Consider the following 17,183-nt stretch of genomic DNA (forward strand, 5'->3'; position numbering starts at 1 on the left):
ATACTTCCCCGTCGTTATATTGAGACTATCCGCCCCTTTTCCCAACATCTTCCAACATAAGTTCACAACTTATTCATTCTTGTGGCTCCCCCATACTTTATAAAGATTGGACTTGTCCTAGTTGAACACAAACCATATTGCTGTCAGCACATCAGCGTACGTGTTTGTACTAAACTTGCTTATACCCAATCTATTCGGGCTCGTCGGGGACCTCGCTAGGTACCACAATTACTACGGTGGTCAGCATTTCCCATCAGATATCGTAGGACAAGGATAGAATATCCTGCAATCATTCGACGCTCTGTGCCAGGGTTGCAGTATTGACATCCTCCAATGCATCAGACCTCTACTTCTGTGCCTCATATGTTTTGGTCGGCGAGCAATTCATCCACATCCACATCAAATCTGACCACTAGAGCTATGGATTCCATTTCTCCCATCCAAACGCCTTCGACGAGTAATGCTTCATCACTCTCACCTACTTCCGATCATGTGCCTGAGAAACAAGGTGAAAGACAGCCGGCGATCGTTCCGGAACATCAAAAGGATCGGATCACCGTCCCATCAGCATGCGTCGCTTGTCGCTCTAAGCACCTCAAATGCGACGGCCTAAGCCCATGTTCGAGATGCTCTGCTAATGAATATGAATGTATGTACGTGAGAAGTCGTCGAGGCTTCAAGGGCCCTAGACGTAATGGAGCTCAAAACAAGACGGTGGTGTCGACGTCAACTCAATCAAACAATCCCAGAGCTTGTCCACTAGTTCGACCAGGGACCTCATCGACGACCCTCAATACCACCGGTATTTCGGGCAACATTCCCAGTGGATTAGCTACACCTCCCGACAATAGACTGCACTCGCTTCCGTTCCAACCGGCAGATCCCGCGTCTTATGGTAATAATAGAGATCAGACGATTTTAGACGTTAATAAACCTCAATACAACGGATTAGACCTTCGCCAAAAATGTATTGAAGCATTCTTCTTTCATTTTTGGCCCGCACACCCCTTTGTTCTCCCGAGAGATAATCTGCTCAGATTATTGAAGGAGAAAAAACAATTGGAGCATTTAGAAGCTGCTATGAGATATGTGGGTTCTTTCTACATAGATCAAGCACCCACCACGGCACTATGTCTAGAAGCCGAACGAGCGATTTATCGGGCAGATTGTCCCAAGGACGCATTCAAAGTTCAAGCAATGCTTATTTTTTGTATTGGACTTGATGGTTACACATACCAGGAGAAGGCTTTACAAGTTCTTACCGATACTCAAGATTTGGCATTACAACTAGGGATGAACAAGAGGGACTTCGCTTCTATACACGGGAATGGTTGGCCCAGTATGGAAGAGAGCTTGCGTCGTACTTGGTGGGAAATGTTCGTGGTGGATGGAATGATCGCTGGTGTTCATCAAAAGAGTTTCTTTCCCATGAAAGATATACCTGCAGAAGTTGGACTTCCATGCGAAGAGTACGAATACATTAGTGGAGTAAGTTTCCCTTAATTGATAGGCGAGAATTTCCCTTCAGACCTATCTTATAAAAATTACCATACTAACAAAAACCAGAATATTCCGGTCCCTCATTCCCTTTCGGACTTTGATGATGAGGATTTCGAGCACCGTGATTTCAGTTACTCCTCTTTCACATATCGTATCTCTGCAATCCGCAATTTGGGTCGATTGTTGACTGGGCGTCAAATGAACCCTCACCCTGACAGTTCGGCCGTCGATCGTCTTGATGCATATCTTGTAAACTTCCGTTTACATCTCCCAGAGAACAAGAGACAACTCGTCAGTGGTGATGGCAAGCTCGATGAAATGCTTTTCCAAGCAAACATGATAACCGAAGCGTATGTTTCCTCCAATTTCCTGTTATTGATCCCATACTTTTTATTTCTACATGAACTAACCCCATTCTTAAACAGCACAACTATCGTTCTTCACCGCGAACTCTCCGAACTAGACAGCAGCATCACCACCCCAATAACCTCCTGCGCCCCACACCACCCTATCATCCCAGGCTCTAACTACAACATTCATGCCTCCAAAACCATCACCGCCGCCCAATCCATTTCCAAATTAATTACCCTCCCCATCCCCTTAATCCGGCACACCCATTTCTTCACCTGCGTCGTAACGCTCGCCTCGGTCGTCCATCTCTCTTGCTGGTCAGTTCTCTATCCTCTTCTCAACGACGATGATCTCAAACAACAATTGAAATTGAATACCGGGGCGTTAAAAACTCTATGGCAAGTATGGCCTAGTGCCGGTCGTGCATTTGGTCAGGTAAAAGGAGTAGCGAGTGAGATTTGGCAGAGGAAGAAGGAGGTTGTGGAGAGAGGGTGGTGGGGTGAGGTGGGCGAGGAAGTCTTTATTAGGAATATGCAGGAGGAACGGGGGTATTTGGAGGAATTACAGTTACTTGATGCTCCTGTTCCGCAAGGATTACAATTACTTGATGCTCCTCCTGTACCGCAGGGATTTTAAGTTGCGGGTTTTCTTTGCTTTTAAGTTTTTCCGGCTTATCTCCTTTTTAATTTTCCGCTGTTCTTCTTTGATGTGTTTGTTTGGAGACTTTTTTTCATTTTTTATTTTTGGTTTTATCTTTGGTTTGCATGAAGATGGAAATACGGATGGAAAATCGCACCTTTTTTCTTTTTCTTCTTTTTCTTCTTCTCCTTTTTACCTTTCCTCTCTCAAATTTTCACATTCACATTCACATTCACATTTCCTTTTCCTTTATTCTTGGGTTCGATTGGATGGGATAAGATAGGATGGAATTGGGTGTCCTGACATATGGATGGAAGAACAGGCCTCACAATGAACGGGACGGGATGGCTTGAGTCAGATGGTATCTGATGGGAAAGAAATAAGGAGAATAGGTGAAATAACGGCCTATTATTTGGAATTGGAATTGGATTTGGATTTGGATTTGGATTTGGATTCAACTTCTTGGATTCTCGATTGCGGATGCAAAGTTGGAGTTTGATGTTCTACCTTTTGTTCGTATGGTGTGTGTGTGTGGTTTTTTTTTTCCTTGGTTTGGATATGGATTTTGATATGGGTATCAGATATGGACGTGGAATTCTGGAAAGAGAGATGGATGGATGGATAGGTCGATGAATGCGTGGATAGTATTCGAAGGATTGGATTGGATTGCTTTAGTTTGGTGAAACGATATGATATGATATGATATGAGATGAAATAAGCATACTGGTTATCTTATTCACATCCACGTCCATCTATCTTCTCTTCTTCTCTTCATTTTTTTTTAGAAAAAATCCCAGATAGTAATTTTATTTTTAGTTTATTATTATAACAGGATAGGGAAAGAAATCATAGGGTTAGGAATTGGAATTGGAATTATGTTATTATTATTGTTATATTTACTTATATTGCCTTTTCTCTGATATTTGATTTATACATTATTATTTATAAAATTGAATTGGATTGAATTAAATACTCTGGGAATGAATACCTACCTACTAGGTATATATCTGATTTATATCTGATGTATATAATACTAATAATAGGGTTTGATATAATCTGTACACACACACCATGGTACTAGATATATAGATATCGAATATAAGATTTATAATTTATATACAGTCTTACAGTACTATATAGAGACTTATCCAAATTAAGAAAAATGATTTATGTTTATATTATAATTTACATATATAAACAGGAAGGAGTAAGTAGTAAATAGTTGAAGCTAGAGGCGGAGTTATGATATATTATAATATGGTGGGAGTATTTTATAAGTGTATATATAGTAAGGGTATATATAGTATAGATGGATGGATGGATGTTTTAAGAGTGATTTTGTGTAGAGTCAAGATGTATTAAAGGTAGGAAGTTGAGTTGTAATGTCCATCCAAAGACCAGGTAGAGAATTGCCTATTATCAGCTTCATTTATTGAATATCTTTCTTCATTCTATCGAGGACTATAACAATTTTAAAAGATATCTATTATCATGAAGCATATTCTACATATGCCTAAACTTGAAAAATCAGAAAGTGTTCCTGAACGATCCTTCTGTATAATTATTCCATGCCAGGACACTGCCGAATGCCTCTAAGCATATACAACCTCCCACCAAACTCCATCCAGACTCCAAACACAGCATACAAAACCCAATTCCTGTTCTCCCACTTAACTCTTCAAGGCCTGTAACCTTCCCCTCATCTGATCCAACATAGCCTCTGCATCTTCGTCCTCCTCTTCCGCAGCAACCTCTTGTTGTACTGGCGCGGCCGGTAAGTTTGGCGTCGTACCCACCTTCCCCATCCTATCCTGTAATATCTCCCCAAGCACCTTATCCACTTCTTCCTCGGCCTCCTCATCCTCCTCCTCCAACTGATCTGGCAACATATCCCCAACCATCTCCTCAATAATCCCAGCCTTCACCAACTCCTGACTCAATTCCCTCATCGTCCCCATAAGTTCTGGTAATCGAACCAAACTATTAACATCCTTCATGATACCCACGCTAGCCTTAATACTCCCCTCTATTTTCCTCACCGCAAAGGCTTCATTAACTTGCATATTCACACTCTGCAATTGCGCTTTGGAAGTGACGAGTCGACGAGAGGTATTTCGGGTACGGATTAATTCGCGCGCGAAGATACGGGTTTCTTGTGCGGCTTGTTTTGCTTGGGAGGGGGTGCGTTGAGCACGTTTATTGGCGGCGATGATGAGGTTGCGGGTTTTGTTTTCAACGGCTTTAAGGGCTGCGATGTCTCGGTCGAGTTTCCGTATGTTTTGTCGGATTAGGGTGTTACATTTGCGGACCTGGAAGAAGAAATTAGTTGGCGGGGATGGGATGAGGATAGAGATGAAAAGAGGATACACACTTGAACTTGAGGATCGGGTTTGAAGAATACGGCTTTTATGGATTCCATGATGAGTGTTTGGGATGCGAATTACTCGCAAAATGACTGGTAGATTTGTAGCTTTAATGTGAAGATAGGTAAGTGCACGGGTCTTTTCACAATTCGTAGTATTATTGTTCTAGTCAGAGTCGAGGGTTCAACAATAACGGTAAGTGTGCATACTAGACAAGTGATAATAGTAGATAAGTGATGGTGATTGATTGTATTAGGTTCAAGTTTGGGGTTAGGTCCAAGCTCAAGGGCATCAGTGACGTTGGCTTTAATGGGAGCCGCAGTAACGTGGGGTCAAGTTTCGAAGCATCAACTTCAGCTTGAATCATTTTTAATTGTTAATTTTTAATTCTCGAGGATCTTCAAGTTGAGTTTAAATGTTAGAATAATAAATTAATAGATGAGAAAAGGAGGAATATATATCTTCAATACACCCCATCACAACAGATTCACTACATCATCTATTTTTGGTGTAAATTGAGGAGGAATGTTTGCTATCCCTATCCTCTCTTTGAATTGTACTTTCCCCAATGTTCTCGCAGGTTCCATACATACCTAATACGGCTCTCAGCCTCGTTTGTCTGCACACAGCACAAGCAACAAATAGAAAGTTCGCCAATCCTTTCTTCATCTCCTCTTCATAATTTCTCACTTCTACAACAACAACAAGAACAACATTACCAACGCTTTGCTTGATACCCCAATTCAATTTTTGCAACAACAAAAAAGTTCTATTTCATCTTTCGTACAGCTCTTCAATTTCACAATGTCTGAAACTACTGCAACTCCAGAAGGTAAGCTTGTTAGCTCTTTTCTTTTCCGGATGCGGCAAATGAGAAGTTACAAAGCTTCTCTGTCCAGCCAACTCCTGTTATTTCAACTATATCTTCGAGATTGTGCCACTTGAGCATATACTAGCCGTTGGAAGGTTCATGTGCCTAGAATTGCTTTGGAGATCGACCAGCTCCATCCCACACTACTTTTTCAATGAGGGGTACTGTGCGCTGAAGCTTCAAAATATATAAGCAAGGATCACAAAAGCTTTTCTTCACCTACCACAATACCCACAATATCTAGACATGTTGCTAATCATTAAAAACTGCAGTTCTCTGGGCTCAACGATCCAACAAGACTGAGGCAGAAAAGAATTTCATCTACCTGACCATCAGTGTTCCTGATGTCAAAGAACCCAAGATCGAACTCAAGTCCCAATCCCTCACATTCTCTGGCTACTCCGAGTCGCTCAAGCGTGCCTATGCAGTCACATTGGAATTCTACGCTGAAATCGATGAGAGTGCTTCCAAGTACAATCACACTCAAAAGAACACTCAATTCGTCTTGAGAAAGAAGGAGTTGAAGGAGGAATTCTGGCCAAGATTATTAAAGGATTCTAAGAAGGTTCACTTCTTGAAGACCGACTTTGATAAGTGGGTTGATGAGGATGAGCAAGATGAGGCTCCTGAGGAGGATTTGAGCCAGATGGGTGGTATGGGTAAGTTTTACTGTCTCTAACTATAAAATTTGACAGTAAGCTAATGAATGTTACTTTAGGTGGGATGCCAGGTATGGGAGACATGATGGGAGGAGCCGGTGGAGATTTCGGTGGTATTGATTTCTCGAAACTCGGCGGCGCAGGAATGGGTGGATTGGGAGGAATGGGTGAGGATGATGAGGGTGATGATGAGGATGACGAGGAGATGCCAGGACTCGAAGGAGAGGAGGAAGCTGGAGAAGAGAAAGCTGGAGAGCCAGCCAAGGCAAAGATTGAGGAAGTCGCATAGATAATTCTTTTTAGGAGAAGCGACTATAGTACATTTCAATCACTTCATTCAATTCATTCAAGAAAGCGGAGATACTAGGAGTTCTCAGATGATACGAAAGGATTTATATGGATATCTTTTGCTCTTCACATCAAAACAATTTGATGAGAGTTAGGGTATACAAATAGTGAACTCTTGGGTTCGTTTATGGAATGGTATATATCGAGTTGCTGGATGGGATTTGGAAGGAGGGTGGATGGATTGATGGATGGATGAATATGAAATAAAAGTAACGATTTATCTTATTTATTTTATCTGTATGTGAAGTGATTGTATGATTATGGACTTATATTTAATGTGGAGTTATGTTAAGTATCTATCTTCTAGTAGAGAGGTAGAGAGATAGAGAGGTAGAGAAGTAGAAAGATATAACAGGTAATATGAGATATTTATTTAAATCGAATTTATATTTCTTTAGAAACTGATGGGATAGAATATTATGATAATCTTATTCTTTTCTGACTCTTTTGTTATTTTTGAGTTTTTTAGTGTTTTTGTTTTTTGGAATAAATATTTATTTCAAATTCAAAGATAATCATTTAAAATCCAATAATTTTATTATTATTAAAAGAAATAATTAATAATTAATACTTGATATTTAGTTAATTATATATTTTTTTTCTATCTTATATCTACTACTCAAATAAATACACCCATACTCATACACCATCAACTCTATACCCGACTAACTAACTATCTTACAAGTTAATTTTCTTTTATCTTATATACTTATATTTTATATACCCATCCATCCCTTCATCTATCTCTCTCTATCTATCTATCCATTTCTATCCATCCATCTACTCAAATATATTTATATCTAAACCCTCTAAATAATCAATATATAGATACATAGAAGGTAGAAAGAAGGTAAAAGGTAAAAGGTAGTAATGCAAAAAACCCATCCCATCCTATCCTATCCACAACGCCCTTTGAAAGTTTGAAAAAATTCGAAAATTCGAATGTGCTATTCATTATACTTTCTCTCTGTCTATCCAATCAATTGGGTGAGAGAAAGAAGGAAAGAATAACCGCCTCTTTTCTTTCTACTTCATCCTATTTACTTATCAAAATATCTTTTTTGCGAAATATCATTCCATTCCATTGCATTCCAATCCATTCCGCTCCGCACTACCTCAACCTCCTATCCATATCCTTCACCGTCCACGTAAGCCCCTCATCCCTCACCCACGCACCCTCCAACTCTCCCTGCAACCCAGGACTTCCTATTTCCCTCAACTCCATCCTCGCTTCTTTATTATACTCCTCATCTTCCATCAAGACCTCATAGCCCAACTGAGCGGGTCTCCTATCAAACCAATACTGTAATCTCGTACCTTCCCACAATCTCTGCCATCCGTTTCCGCCACTAACACCCATCGAGTACGCTCGATCAATTTTTTGTAAACTGCGGTAGAAGAGGGAAAATGCAAAGGCGCTGTAGGCGAGTCCGCCGAGAAGATCGAGACGCCAATGATGTCGTAGATACATGGTGGAGAACCATTGCCAGAGAACGTAAAAACCGAGGATGAAAGTTCCTTTTTTGGAGTAGCGACCGATGAAGAAGAAACAGCAACAGCTGAATGCTCCATGTAACGAAGGGAATGCTCCGAAGACTAGAGGCGAGGCTTTGAATGCGTTGGCGTAGATGTGGGTTCCTAGGACTTTGTCGACTCGTACGAGTCCGGCGGCTGAACCGGGCATACTGTAGTTTCCGGGTGGGAGGGGATATCCATATTGATCGCCGTACCAGGGGGCTGCGGATGGGAAGGAGAGATGGGTTATTATTCCGAGACAGTTTTGGATTCCGAAAGACCAGGCGAATATAGATACAGCGCCTGGTGATGCGAATAGCCAGAGCCAGAATGCGGCAAAGAAAGGAGAGATGAAGTGAATAACACCATATGAGAGCCAGGCGAAAACATCGAGGGGTTCGGAGAGGTTATGGGAGAGGGCGTAGAGAATGTTGAGGAGAAGAGGAGGGAGTCCAGCAAGGATCGATATCTTCTTTCGAGTGAGTGCATACATCCACGATATTCCGATGACCGAACAGGTAAATTGTGATGCGAGACCAAACATGGAAAATCCAAAAACTCTCCTATCTAACAATTCGAGATAATTGACATCAATTAGTGGCCGGATTGAGGAGTCGATTCGCCATGCTTTGCAAGATAGAGTTAGTCTGGAATTTATATGTGATGGAGTATACATCAGAATTTACCATTCTTGAAAGTCGTTATCCACATAAGAATAAATGTCATGTTGATTAAAATATGTCTAAGCAATCCAAAGAAAGAATGTCTACACACATGTTAGTATTCTTGGAAGTCAAGGCATAGGGATTATCCAGAAGTGCATCTACGTACCTATTGAGAAGAGTTCTGTATACATGAAGTAAGAGGCGCCTCATGGCGCAAAAAGCCCCGCCCATGATTAATAGGAAGCAAATGTCAAAAAGAGAAAGCGAAGAGATTCGAGGAGGGAAAGCAACATTATTAAAGATTAAAAAGAAATGCAATTAGAATATACTTTAGACCGCGATCTTTGGAGCCCTAAGGAAAGATCAGGGATAGAGGTAGTTCTATGACGTCCACAAATGTAGGAAAGTAAAAATATAGGTCAGACTAGCTGCTTCGGACGCATTGCTTGTAGCGGAATAAAGAAATGCGATGGCTATGCTACCCTATGCTATGTTGCCTGTCCTACCTATGCTACCTATCCTATGCGACCTCCCTCCTTGCCCGTCCATTCACACGCATTTCCACGCATATCATTTATCATTTCTCCCAGATAAAATGATGGTTTTTGAATATTCCCTGTTCCTTGGATACTTGGTTCGAGTTGGCTGTCTACATCCGACAAAGCGGGTGGGATGAAATGATATGCTAAATGGGGAGCTATACCCAATTCACAACATCTTCTCGACTCCCTACTCGTGCGACTGTGGCTCACATCTTGCAAGCCGAGGGAAAAGGGTGTAGCAGTGTAGCAGATATGAAAAGTTAAATAAAAGGTACAGTAAGCGCCCAGTTTTTCGGAGGGTCCAAATCCTTCCATTGATGCTTTGTACCGTATAATCTCTCCAGATTAGGGAATTCAGTCTCTTGGCATTTGCACAAACCCTTGTTCGAACGAAGATCATGCCCGTTGTGCCTGATATTTTGGGTGTAAGATTGTTGTGGCTGTGTGTGGCTAGTCAGGCAAAAATCTCTAGCCATAATAATATTGTTGTTTTCGCCAATCAATGAACCTGTGGAGGTGGTCTCATGTTCATCCGGCCGAGCTTAAGCCGAGTGCCAAGAGCCCCGATTTCTAGAAATACACGGAACGGTGTCGGTGTGAAATGTGAAATAGAAGAGACTACGGATGGTGGAAACTCAAGGAGATTGCCAGTGTATGCATGTCGGAGCAGTGAAAGTGTCCGCTCCCTTTTATTGAGTGATCGGTAGGTATGGTATGTACTATAGTACTACGAACTATAAAGTTTTACAAGGTACTGTACTCGAGTTCGAGTAATCATTCTAAGATTCGAGAAAGGAAATCGCGGTGAAATGCTTTCCGATCATTGACTCGTAAGCTTCTTGGGAAAAGCTTGAAATGAAAGTGGACTCTGAACAGGATTTGGCTGTACATATCCGATTGATAAGGACCTGGTGGACTCAAGTCTCAAGGAACCGTGAATGTTGATTCCCGTGTTGACCAGTGACCAGTGACCGCCCACGACTGACTCTAACGGATTACCTAACTAGTACAGTCCTTGGATTTCATCCCGCAAAATGTACGGAGTGCGCATGCACGCAGGATACGTTCCTGGGAATCAGATGGCTCGTTCGTTCGATCATGAAATTCATGAATAGGGGAAATCGTTCGGATTCGCATTCTCGTACCGGGTTATCTTCCTTTTTGAAAATACTAGGTAGCTGGCAGATCTTGGCGTAATCTAAACTTACAAGTATTGTTGGTAGTGTTAAAACCCATGGAGGGTGGCCAATGCTATGCCCACATCTAGAAGATTGTCGCGTGGTTGAAATCTTCTCATGTACAGTACTTTGAATTGTTATTGTAAATTGGAATCGAATTTCGAAGAGAAAGAAGAAAGCTTAATACATTGATAATACTCCGTACCCAGTAAGCTTTCCAAGATTTTATGCCATTTCCCTGCAGATTTGCAGATTCGTAGCCTCGCGCCTGGCTGATGCCTTCCCCGCTTAACGGTTTCATGTCGCCTCAAAGAAAATCACGTCTATGCTTTAAAGAAATTCACAATTGCTATACAACATTTACCAATTTCTCTAATCATGGCAGCACCAGGTACAAGCAAATATGTGACTCTCGTATCTTGCGACGGATTTGAATTCGTCGTTCTGAGAGAGGCTGCTTTGACAAGTGGTGCAATCAAAAAGATGCTGGATACAACCAGTTCGTTTGCCCCTCCTTTATCGATCCGACCTTGCGAATAGTTGCAATTGAACCAATACTTACTTATTTTATTCATATACAGGTGGTTGGGAAGAGTCTCAAACAGGAATCTGCCGTTTCGCAGAAATAAAGTATGCCATTTCCTTTTTTTGGTTAGCTCTCTTTACAATACCATAACCCATTTCTTCGACAAACATCACACACTTCAGAGTATTTTCCAGCAAAGGGTACATAGGCGTCGGTGATGATAGAAGCTATTTCGATACAGACCCTCTATCCCCTTTTGGGACTGTTGTGGACTGGATGCTCGTTTTTTACACTTGATCTGAGACCCGCTTTTATGTCTATTTAAGTTTTTATTCATTTTTTTTTTCTTCCAGAAGTTTACTTCATTCTTCAACGAACCATCAACAACCATCTAAAAGCCAGATGAATGGCGATTTATGATCAGCTAGCTCAGAGCAGCATCATCTTATGTCTAGCATGGCATTGCTACAAATATTCCTCAAAGACTAACTACAATCTCTCTTAATAGTGGTATTGTCCTCGAGAAGGTCGCCGAATACTTTTACTACAACTACAAATATCGCAACTCGGAGAATGTGCCAGACATGGAGATTCCGGCAGAGTTGTGTCTAGAGTTGTTAATGGCAGCTGATTATCTGGACAGTTAGTATTCGACTAGTACCTCTCGATTTCATGGTCGATATTCTTGCTAATGCTTGCCGTTGCAGCATAATACGTCTCGCGTTAGAACAGCTTAATGGCTACGACAGTTGACGATTACCTGGGATGGGAAACATACAATTGGTGATACGGAGTCGCTAGGAATTGAATCATTCGACTTTCTGTTTTTTTTTATGACTACTTGTGAATTTGTGTGTCTTCGTGTACCCACCCCATTTGAGCATATGCGTTCTTCCCTACTACACTCTGGGTTCAACGTCTATAGATGATGGTAGATCAAATCTTACTTCCTCAATATAACTCCTACCTCCTCTTCTCTCAAAGGAACGTAGATTTAGATGATGGAAACATAATGTAATCACTTTCAGCATTTTTGCTGTAGATTAGATCTCATTTCACCTTACTGCTTCTCACAAGGCTGAGACTTGGGAATTCAAGAACTTGGTATTTAAAAATCATACATATACTTCACTTGGATGCAATGTGCGCAGTAAATAATTTGATATGTGATTTGTTGAGCTGGTGTCATTATCTCTCATGTTACGTTAGTAGTAGGATCTTCCATCGGAGAGGTGCTATTTATTATACACACGACATTAAGAAGTTGATAGACAATCTCTTCACTTGATATAAGAAACTAGAGGTGATGTTTCACGGACTGCTGAATACTTTAGGGGAAGTAGCTTTTGTTTTACATGTAATACTGAGTAATACTTAGTAATAAGTCCTCTTTGTCTCCATTACATAGTGTCTTCATCTCTATAAGTTGAGGTCATCTCTTCTAGATTTTCTACCTCATCTCCTCATTCTTGTTTTGAGTGCTGGTCGATCTTTTGTTCTCAATTCGAATCTGTTATTCTTGATATCTGTTAAATCTCTTTCTTAATCAATCATGATATATTTACACATTTATTGATATATACAAACATACAATTTCACAAATTCTACAACCGTGAAGACATCAGCTCTTCTTTCTGGTAGATTCCACGCCATGAATGATGCTGCAGTCCCTGGGAGTAATAGCTCCATTTTCTCTCACCATATCTACCGATCTATGGAAGCTATCAATACGCTTGGTATTGTGGCGCGAAGGTCGATTCAACTGCTGCCATTGCTGCTATCAATGCTTTACCCAGGTTCCGATCGAATGGAAAACATAGCCTGGAAAGCCACCTCGGTGACGAAGCTCCAAGTCCGGCACTTGTACCTTTATAGTTTGCGACTTCTCAATATCCTCCTAATGTTGATTCAAAGGGGGTTATCATGGATATATTGCTGACCACCAGCACGGCGTACCAACAGAATGACGATTCACGCATGCGGAACTGCCGGACAATAAACAGCACTGGTGACTTCATGGAACGGCGGCTTATCATACAGAATTCAATGTTTTGATATCAAATGTAGACGTTTTGGATGTATATGCTAATGCTACAGGAATTTCTTCAAAACATGCAGTGGCTCTTGCTGACCAGGATTTCTGCATCTGGCAGAAAATATGTGGATTTGCAAGAGGTTGAAATTAATATATACACTCTTCACTTCTTATAATATCTGATCAAGCTCTTGTTAGATATCTGTTATTTCATTCCTGATTGTTCTGGTGGTGCTGAAGATCCTGATATCAGTGGCCGGGATTTTTGGGACTTTTTGCCGAAATCGGGAAACCCCCACTTGTGAGCGCCGGCGGGGTACTGCACTTCATACAAACTCCTCAAATCTGCCCTCAAATCAAGAAATGATTATGATAAGATATGTACATAGTTGGAGTGTGAGATATAATTCACTTCTATCAATTAATTATTTAGTCTCTTCGTTCACTACAAGTTAATGTCTTCATAACTTTTTTCTTCCTCTGAGTTGGTTTGAATTCTCAAATACCACATTACATTAAGATCTAGCATAATCAGGACTTCCCCTCCTCTGACCACAACCATGGGTGAATCTCGACTCATATTAGAAGATCAACACTACAAGGAAATAGCAACGATAGCTCAAAAGCGTCGAGCTGATTCTTTACCAAAAGAATATCTTCTTCCCGGGGAAGCTCTAAAAACCCTTCCACGAAATGTTACTAATATCCCAAGATCGTCTGGTCATTTCACCCATGAGGAATTAGAGATTATTGAATCAGATGCGGAAGCTATACTTCAAAAGATTAAAGACAAAATATGGACGTCTGTTGAAGTTACCAAGGCATTTTCTAAGGCTGCTGTTGTTGCCCATCAATTGGTCTGTTCTATTCTCGTTCACGAACAAGCACTTCCTAACCAACATTTCAGACAAACTGTTTAACAGAAATTCTCATTCCGGAAGCTCTTAAACGAGCAGAATTTCTAGATGAATATCTCTCCAAAACTGGAGATATCATAGGTCCACTCCATGGTCTTCCAATCTCCCTAAAAGATTGCTTCATAACACCACCTCATCCATCTTCTATTGGTATGGCATGCTATGCCAATGTTCCCACCAATGCAAAAGACGAAACGGTTTTAGTTTCTTTGTTAGCGAAGCTTGGTGCTATTTTCTATGTAAAGACTGCAGTACCGGTTGCGATGATGATGATGGAGACAATCTCAAATGTATGGGGCGAAACTAATGGTGCTTATCATATAGGCACGACTTCAGGAGGAAGTTCTGGTGGTGAAGGTGTGCTTTTGGCTATGAGGGGTAGTCCTTTGGGTATTGGCACGGATATTGGTGGTAGTATCAGGATTCCTAGTGCTTTTAATGGACTTTTTGGATTGAAACCTACGTGCGTACATTATCTCTTTTCACAATGGACAATATTGACAGAAAACGAATAGTTTTGGCAGATTCCCCATTTACGGCACCAAATCTGGAATCTCAGGACAAGATTTCATCTACTCCAACAATGGCCCCATGTCCAGATCCCTTAAAACCCTCCAACTATACTGCAAAGCTGTTCTGTCCCCCTCACTTTCACCCTGGTTCTACGACCCCAAATGTCTCCCAATCCCCTGGCGAGAAAACACAATCCAGCCTCCAGGCCGCAAACTCCGCTTCGGAATTATATCTGACAACGACGGTGAAATCAGCGTTCATCCGCCTATTGCTCGCGGACTCGCACTTACAAAACGAGCCCTAGAAGCAGCTGGTCACGAGGTCTTCGAGTGGGAACCTACCAATCATCCCGAAATGGCCAAGGAAATGAATAATTCCTTCTACACATTAGGTGGAGCCGCTATTCTCGAATTAACGCGTAAACACGACGAGCCTGTATTCGAAAGTATGAAAAATTACGAATTCGCCTACGACCAGGGTGAACATGGGACATTGGGACCAACGAAGTTAAGAGAGATGATTACGAGGAGAAATGCTTACCAGAAGGAGTATTTAGATCGATGGACAAGTACGGGGAAAGATGGAAAGGATGTTATGGATGCGATTATTATGCCTGCTAGTCCGTGGACGGCACCAAGATTGGGTATCACGCAAACGGATGCTTTTTGTGTGAATTTTACGGGTGTCTGGAATTTGTTGGATTATCCGGCTTGTACTTTTCCGGTTATGTTTGCGGATGAGAGGGTGGATAAGAGGAGGGGTGAGGAGTGGATGCCGTTGTGTGAGAAGGATGGGTTGTTGCAGGGGGATTATGAGGAGCGGTTTTATCATGGGACGCCCGTGGCGTTGCAGTGTGTGGGGAGGAGGTTGGAGGATGAGAAGGTGCTGGAGATGGTGGGGGTTATTGGGGAGGTGTTGAGGGGGGTGGGGTGTGGGTAGGGTGTTCGGGGTTTTGGGGTGGATATGAAGGGAGAGGTTGGGTTGGATGTTTATGGTATAAATTGAGTGTAAGATCTTAATACTCGAATACTTGAATATATACTTATATCATATTACCTTATCTCGAGACCTTATACACCTCTTTCAAGTTTATAACTCTACACAGTATTATTCATCAATACCAATATCAAACTATATAAATATTCATCACTGGTCTTCTTCAATTAAAAATAGTAATTATTATATAAATTGATAAGAAATCAAAAAAAAAATTTAAATTTAGTATCAATATTCTCAAAGTCTAGATATTATAAAGTTATAAGATTATAAGATTTATTATCATATATAATATAAAATAATAAAGAGTTTCTTGGAATATATGATAGGACTATAATAGTTGTATTGATATTAAAGGTGATTTGAAGATATGTTTGTAGTTGTATGGTCAGAGAAAGAAAGGGGAAGAGTTGGATATTAGAGTAATTTTTTCTTTCTTCTGATTAGGGAAGGGGATAAGGGGAATGAGATATGGAAGATAGATTGGGAGATAGACTGGGGATGGAAAAGAAAAAGAGAAAGGAAAAAGTGATAGGAAATAAATAAATCAATAAAGACGGATACTGTGTATTTTGGGGTTTGGTAGATGGATAGATAGCTTAATTTTGATAGACAATATTAGATATCTATGGTTAGCTTTTTGAGTTGCCCTTTTTACCTTTTTTTAAAGAGGGGGTTTGGTGTATAGGGTTGGGTTGGGTTGGGTTGGTGTTACGTTGCAACATTATAACTATTATCACGTGTTATAGGATCACATGAATAGTCTTGTGAGGGAGCGAGATTCGAATCTCGCTCCCCAGCTCCATCGCTCCAATGTTGGAATACGAAGGTCTATATAATCAAGGTGGATTCCCTTTGTATAGAGCTTCGTGCTCAAGATCAAGATCAATCATTTAGTATACTCTACTATTAGTTACGAATAGCATATCATTATTGTCATTACTTTAAGTCCCTACCTGACGCCTAGTTATAAACCTACCTCGAGAGCCTAGAGCACTTCCACGTGATCTAGACGGCAAACCTCGTAACAATAAATCCTATACAAATTGAAAATTGTGATTTTAATTATTTATATTTCAATCAATAAAATTGTGAAAAATCTGAAAGTTTCAGAATCTATTATTATATAAATAATAAATTTATATTCTGAATTTTAGAAAATTATATTCATAAGTAAGAAAGTTATAAAAGTCGATTTTTGTTATTTTTGGTGAGGAAAATGACCCATATTAGGGGGGGGGGCCAGAAGTAGGGTGCTAGACTTATGAAGAGGTTTGAATGTTAGTGTTGTTTTTATGTCTTTTTGGGTTGGGGTTTGGAGGTTGAGGATTGAAGATTGAAGATTGAGGGTAATATTATATGAATAGAATTAGATTTATGAGGAGATTTGGATGTTTGGATGTTTGGATGACCTAGAGTGTTTGTGTAGAGGTGAATGTTTATGTAGAGGTGAATGTTTATGTAGTTGTGAGTGTTAATATGGATTTCAATGTTTAAGGATGTGGTTATTTGAATGAATGTAAATGTACAATTGAATATAAATATCGAAGACCTCTCAAACCTTT

At 40.6% G+C, this 17,183-nt stretch overlaps 8 protein-coding genes across 8 annotated transcripts; 4 read left to right on the top strand and 4 right to left on the bottom strand.

The window, feature by feature from the left end:
* Window positions 1-420: 420 nt before the first annotated feature.
* Window positions 421-2,487, top strand: SS1G_02385 (hypothetical protein; the record flags this gene model as incomplete). Its single annotated transcript, XM_001596119.1, has 4 exons — window positions 421-649; window positions 953-1,488; window positions 1,567-1,850; window positions 1,926-2,487. The coding sequence occupies 4 exons, from the start codon at window positions 421-423 to the stop codon at window positions 2,485-2,487; spliced, it is 1,611 nt and encodes a 536-aa protein (XP_001596169.1).
* A 1,673-nt stretch (window positions 2,488-4,160) lies between these two features.
* SS1G_02386 (hypothetical protein) lies at window positions 4,161-4,909 on the bottom strand (the record flags this gene model as incomplete). Its single annotated transcript, XM_001596120.1, has 2 exons — window positions 4,161-4,799; window positions 4,862-4,909. The coding sequence occupies 2 exons, from the start codon at window positions 4,907-4,909 to the stop codon at window positions 4,161-4,163; spliced, it is 687 nt and encodes a 228-aa protein (XP_001596170.1).
* A 748-nt stretch (window positions 4,910-5,657) lies between these two features.
* Window positions 5,658-6,672, top strand: SS1G_02387 (hypothetical protein; the record flags this gene model as incomplete). The annotated part of the gene is made up of 3 exons (XM_001596121.1): window positions 5,658-5,685; window positions 5,997-6,383; window positions 6,443-6,672. The coding sequence occupies 3 exons, from the start codon at window positions 5,658-5,660 to the stop codon at window positions 6,670-6,672; spliced, it is 645 nt and encodes a 214-aa protein (XP_001596171.1).
* A 1,170-nt stretch (window positions 6,673-7,842) lies between these two features.
* On the bottom strand, window positions 7,843-8,972 carry SS1G_02388 (hypothetical protein; the record flags this gene model as incomplete). The annotated part of the gene is made up of 2 exons (XM_001596122.1): window positions 7,843-8,873; window positions 8,933-8,972. 2 exons carry the CDS (start codon window positions 8,970-8,972, stop codon window positions 7,843-7,845), a joined length of 1,071 nt encoding a protein of 356 aa, XP_001596172.1.
* A 1,301-nt stretch (window positions 8,973-10,273) lies between these two features.
* Window positions 10,274-10,689, bottom strand: SS1G_02389 (predicted protein; the record flags this gene model as incomplete). The annotated part of the gene is made up of 2 exons (XM_001596123.1): window positions 10,274-10,452; window positions 10,662-10,689. 2 exons carry the CDS (start codon window positions 10,687-10,689, stop codon window positions 10,274-10,276), a joined length of 207 nt encoding a protein of 68 aa, XP_001596173.1.
* A 320-nt stretch (window positions 10,690-11,009) lies between these two features.
* Window positions 11,010-11,869, top strand: SS1G_02390 (predicted protein; the record flags this gene model as incomplete). The annotated part of the gene is made up of 4 exons (XM_001596124.1): window positions 11,010-11,130; window positions 11,213-11,261; window positions 11,666-11,799; window positions 11,865-11,869. The coding sequence occupies 4 exons, from the start codon at window positions 11,010-11,012 to the stop codon at window positions 11,867-11,869; spliced, it is 309 nt and encodes a 102-aa protein (XP_001596174.1).
* Window positions 11,870-12,468: 599 nt separating this feature from the next.
* On the bottom strand, window positions 12,469-12,846 carry SS1G_02391 (predicted protein; the record flags this gene model as incomplete). Its single annotated transcript, XM_001596125.1, has 2 exons — window positions 12,469-12,520; window positions 12,749-12,846. The coding sequence occupies 2 exons, from the start codon at window positions 12,844-12,846 to the stop codon at window positions 12,469-12,471; spliced, it is 150 nt and encodes a 49-aa protein (XP_001596175.1).
* Window positions 12,847-13,752: 906 nt separating this feature from the next.
* Window positions 13,753-15,561, top strand: SS1G_02392 (hypothetical protein; the record flags this gene model as incomplete). Its single annotated transcript, XM_001596126.1, has 3 exons — window positions 13,753-14,049; window positions 14,100-14,572; window positions 14,877-15,561. The coding sequence occupies 3 exons, from the start codon at window positions 13,753-13,755 to the stop codon at window positions 15,559-15,561; spliced, it is 1,455 nt and encodes a 484-aa protein (XP_001596176.1).
* Between the last annotated feature and the right edge of the window lie 1,622 nt (window positions 15,562-17,183).

This window comes from Sclerotinia sclerotiorum, genomic scaffold, assembly GCF_000146945.2.
Source record: "Sclerotinia sclerotiorum 1980 UF-70 scaffold_3 genomic scaffold, whole genome shotgun sequence".
Taxonomy (NCBI): Eukaryota; Fungi; Ascomycota; class Leotiomycetes; order Helotiales; family Sclerotiniaceae; genus Sclerotinia; species Sclerotinia sclerotiorum.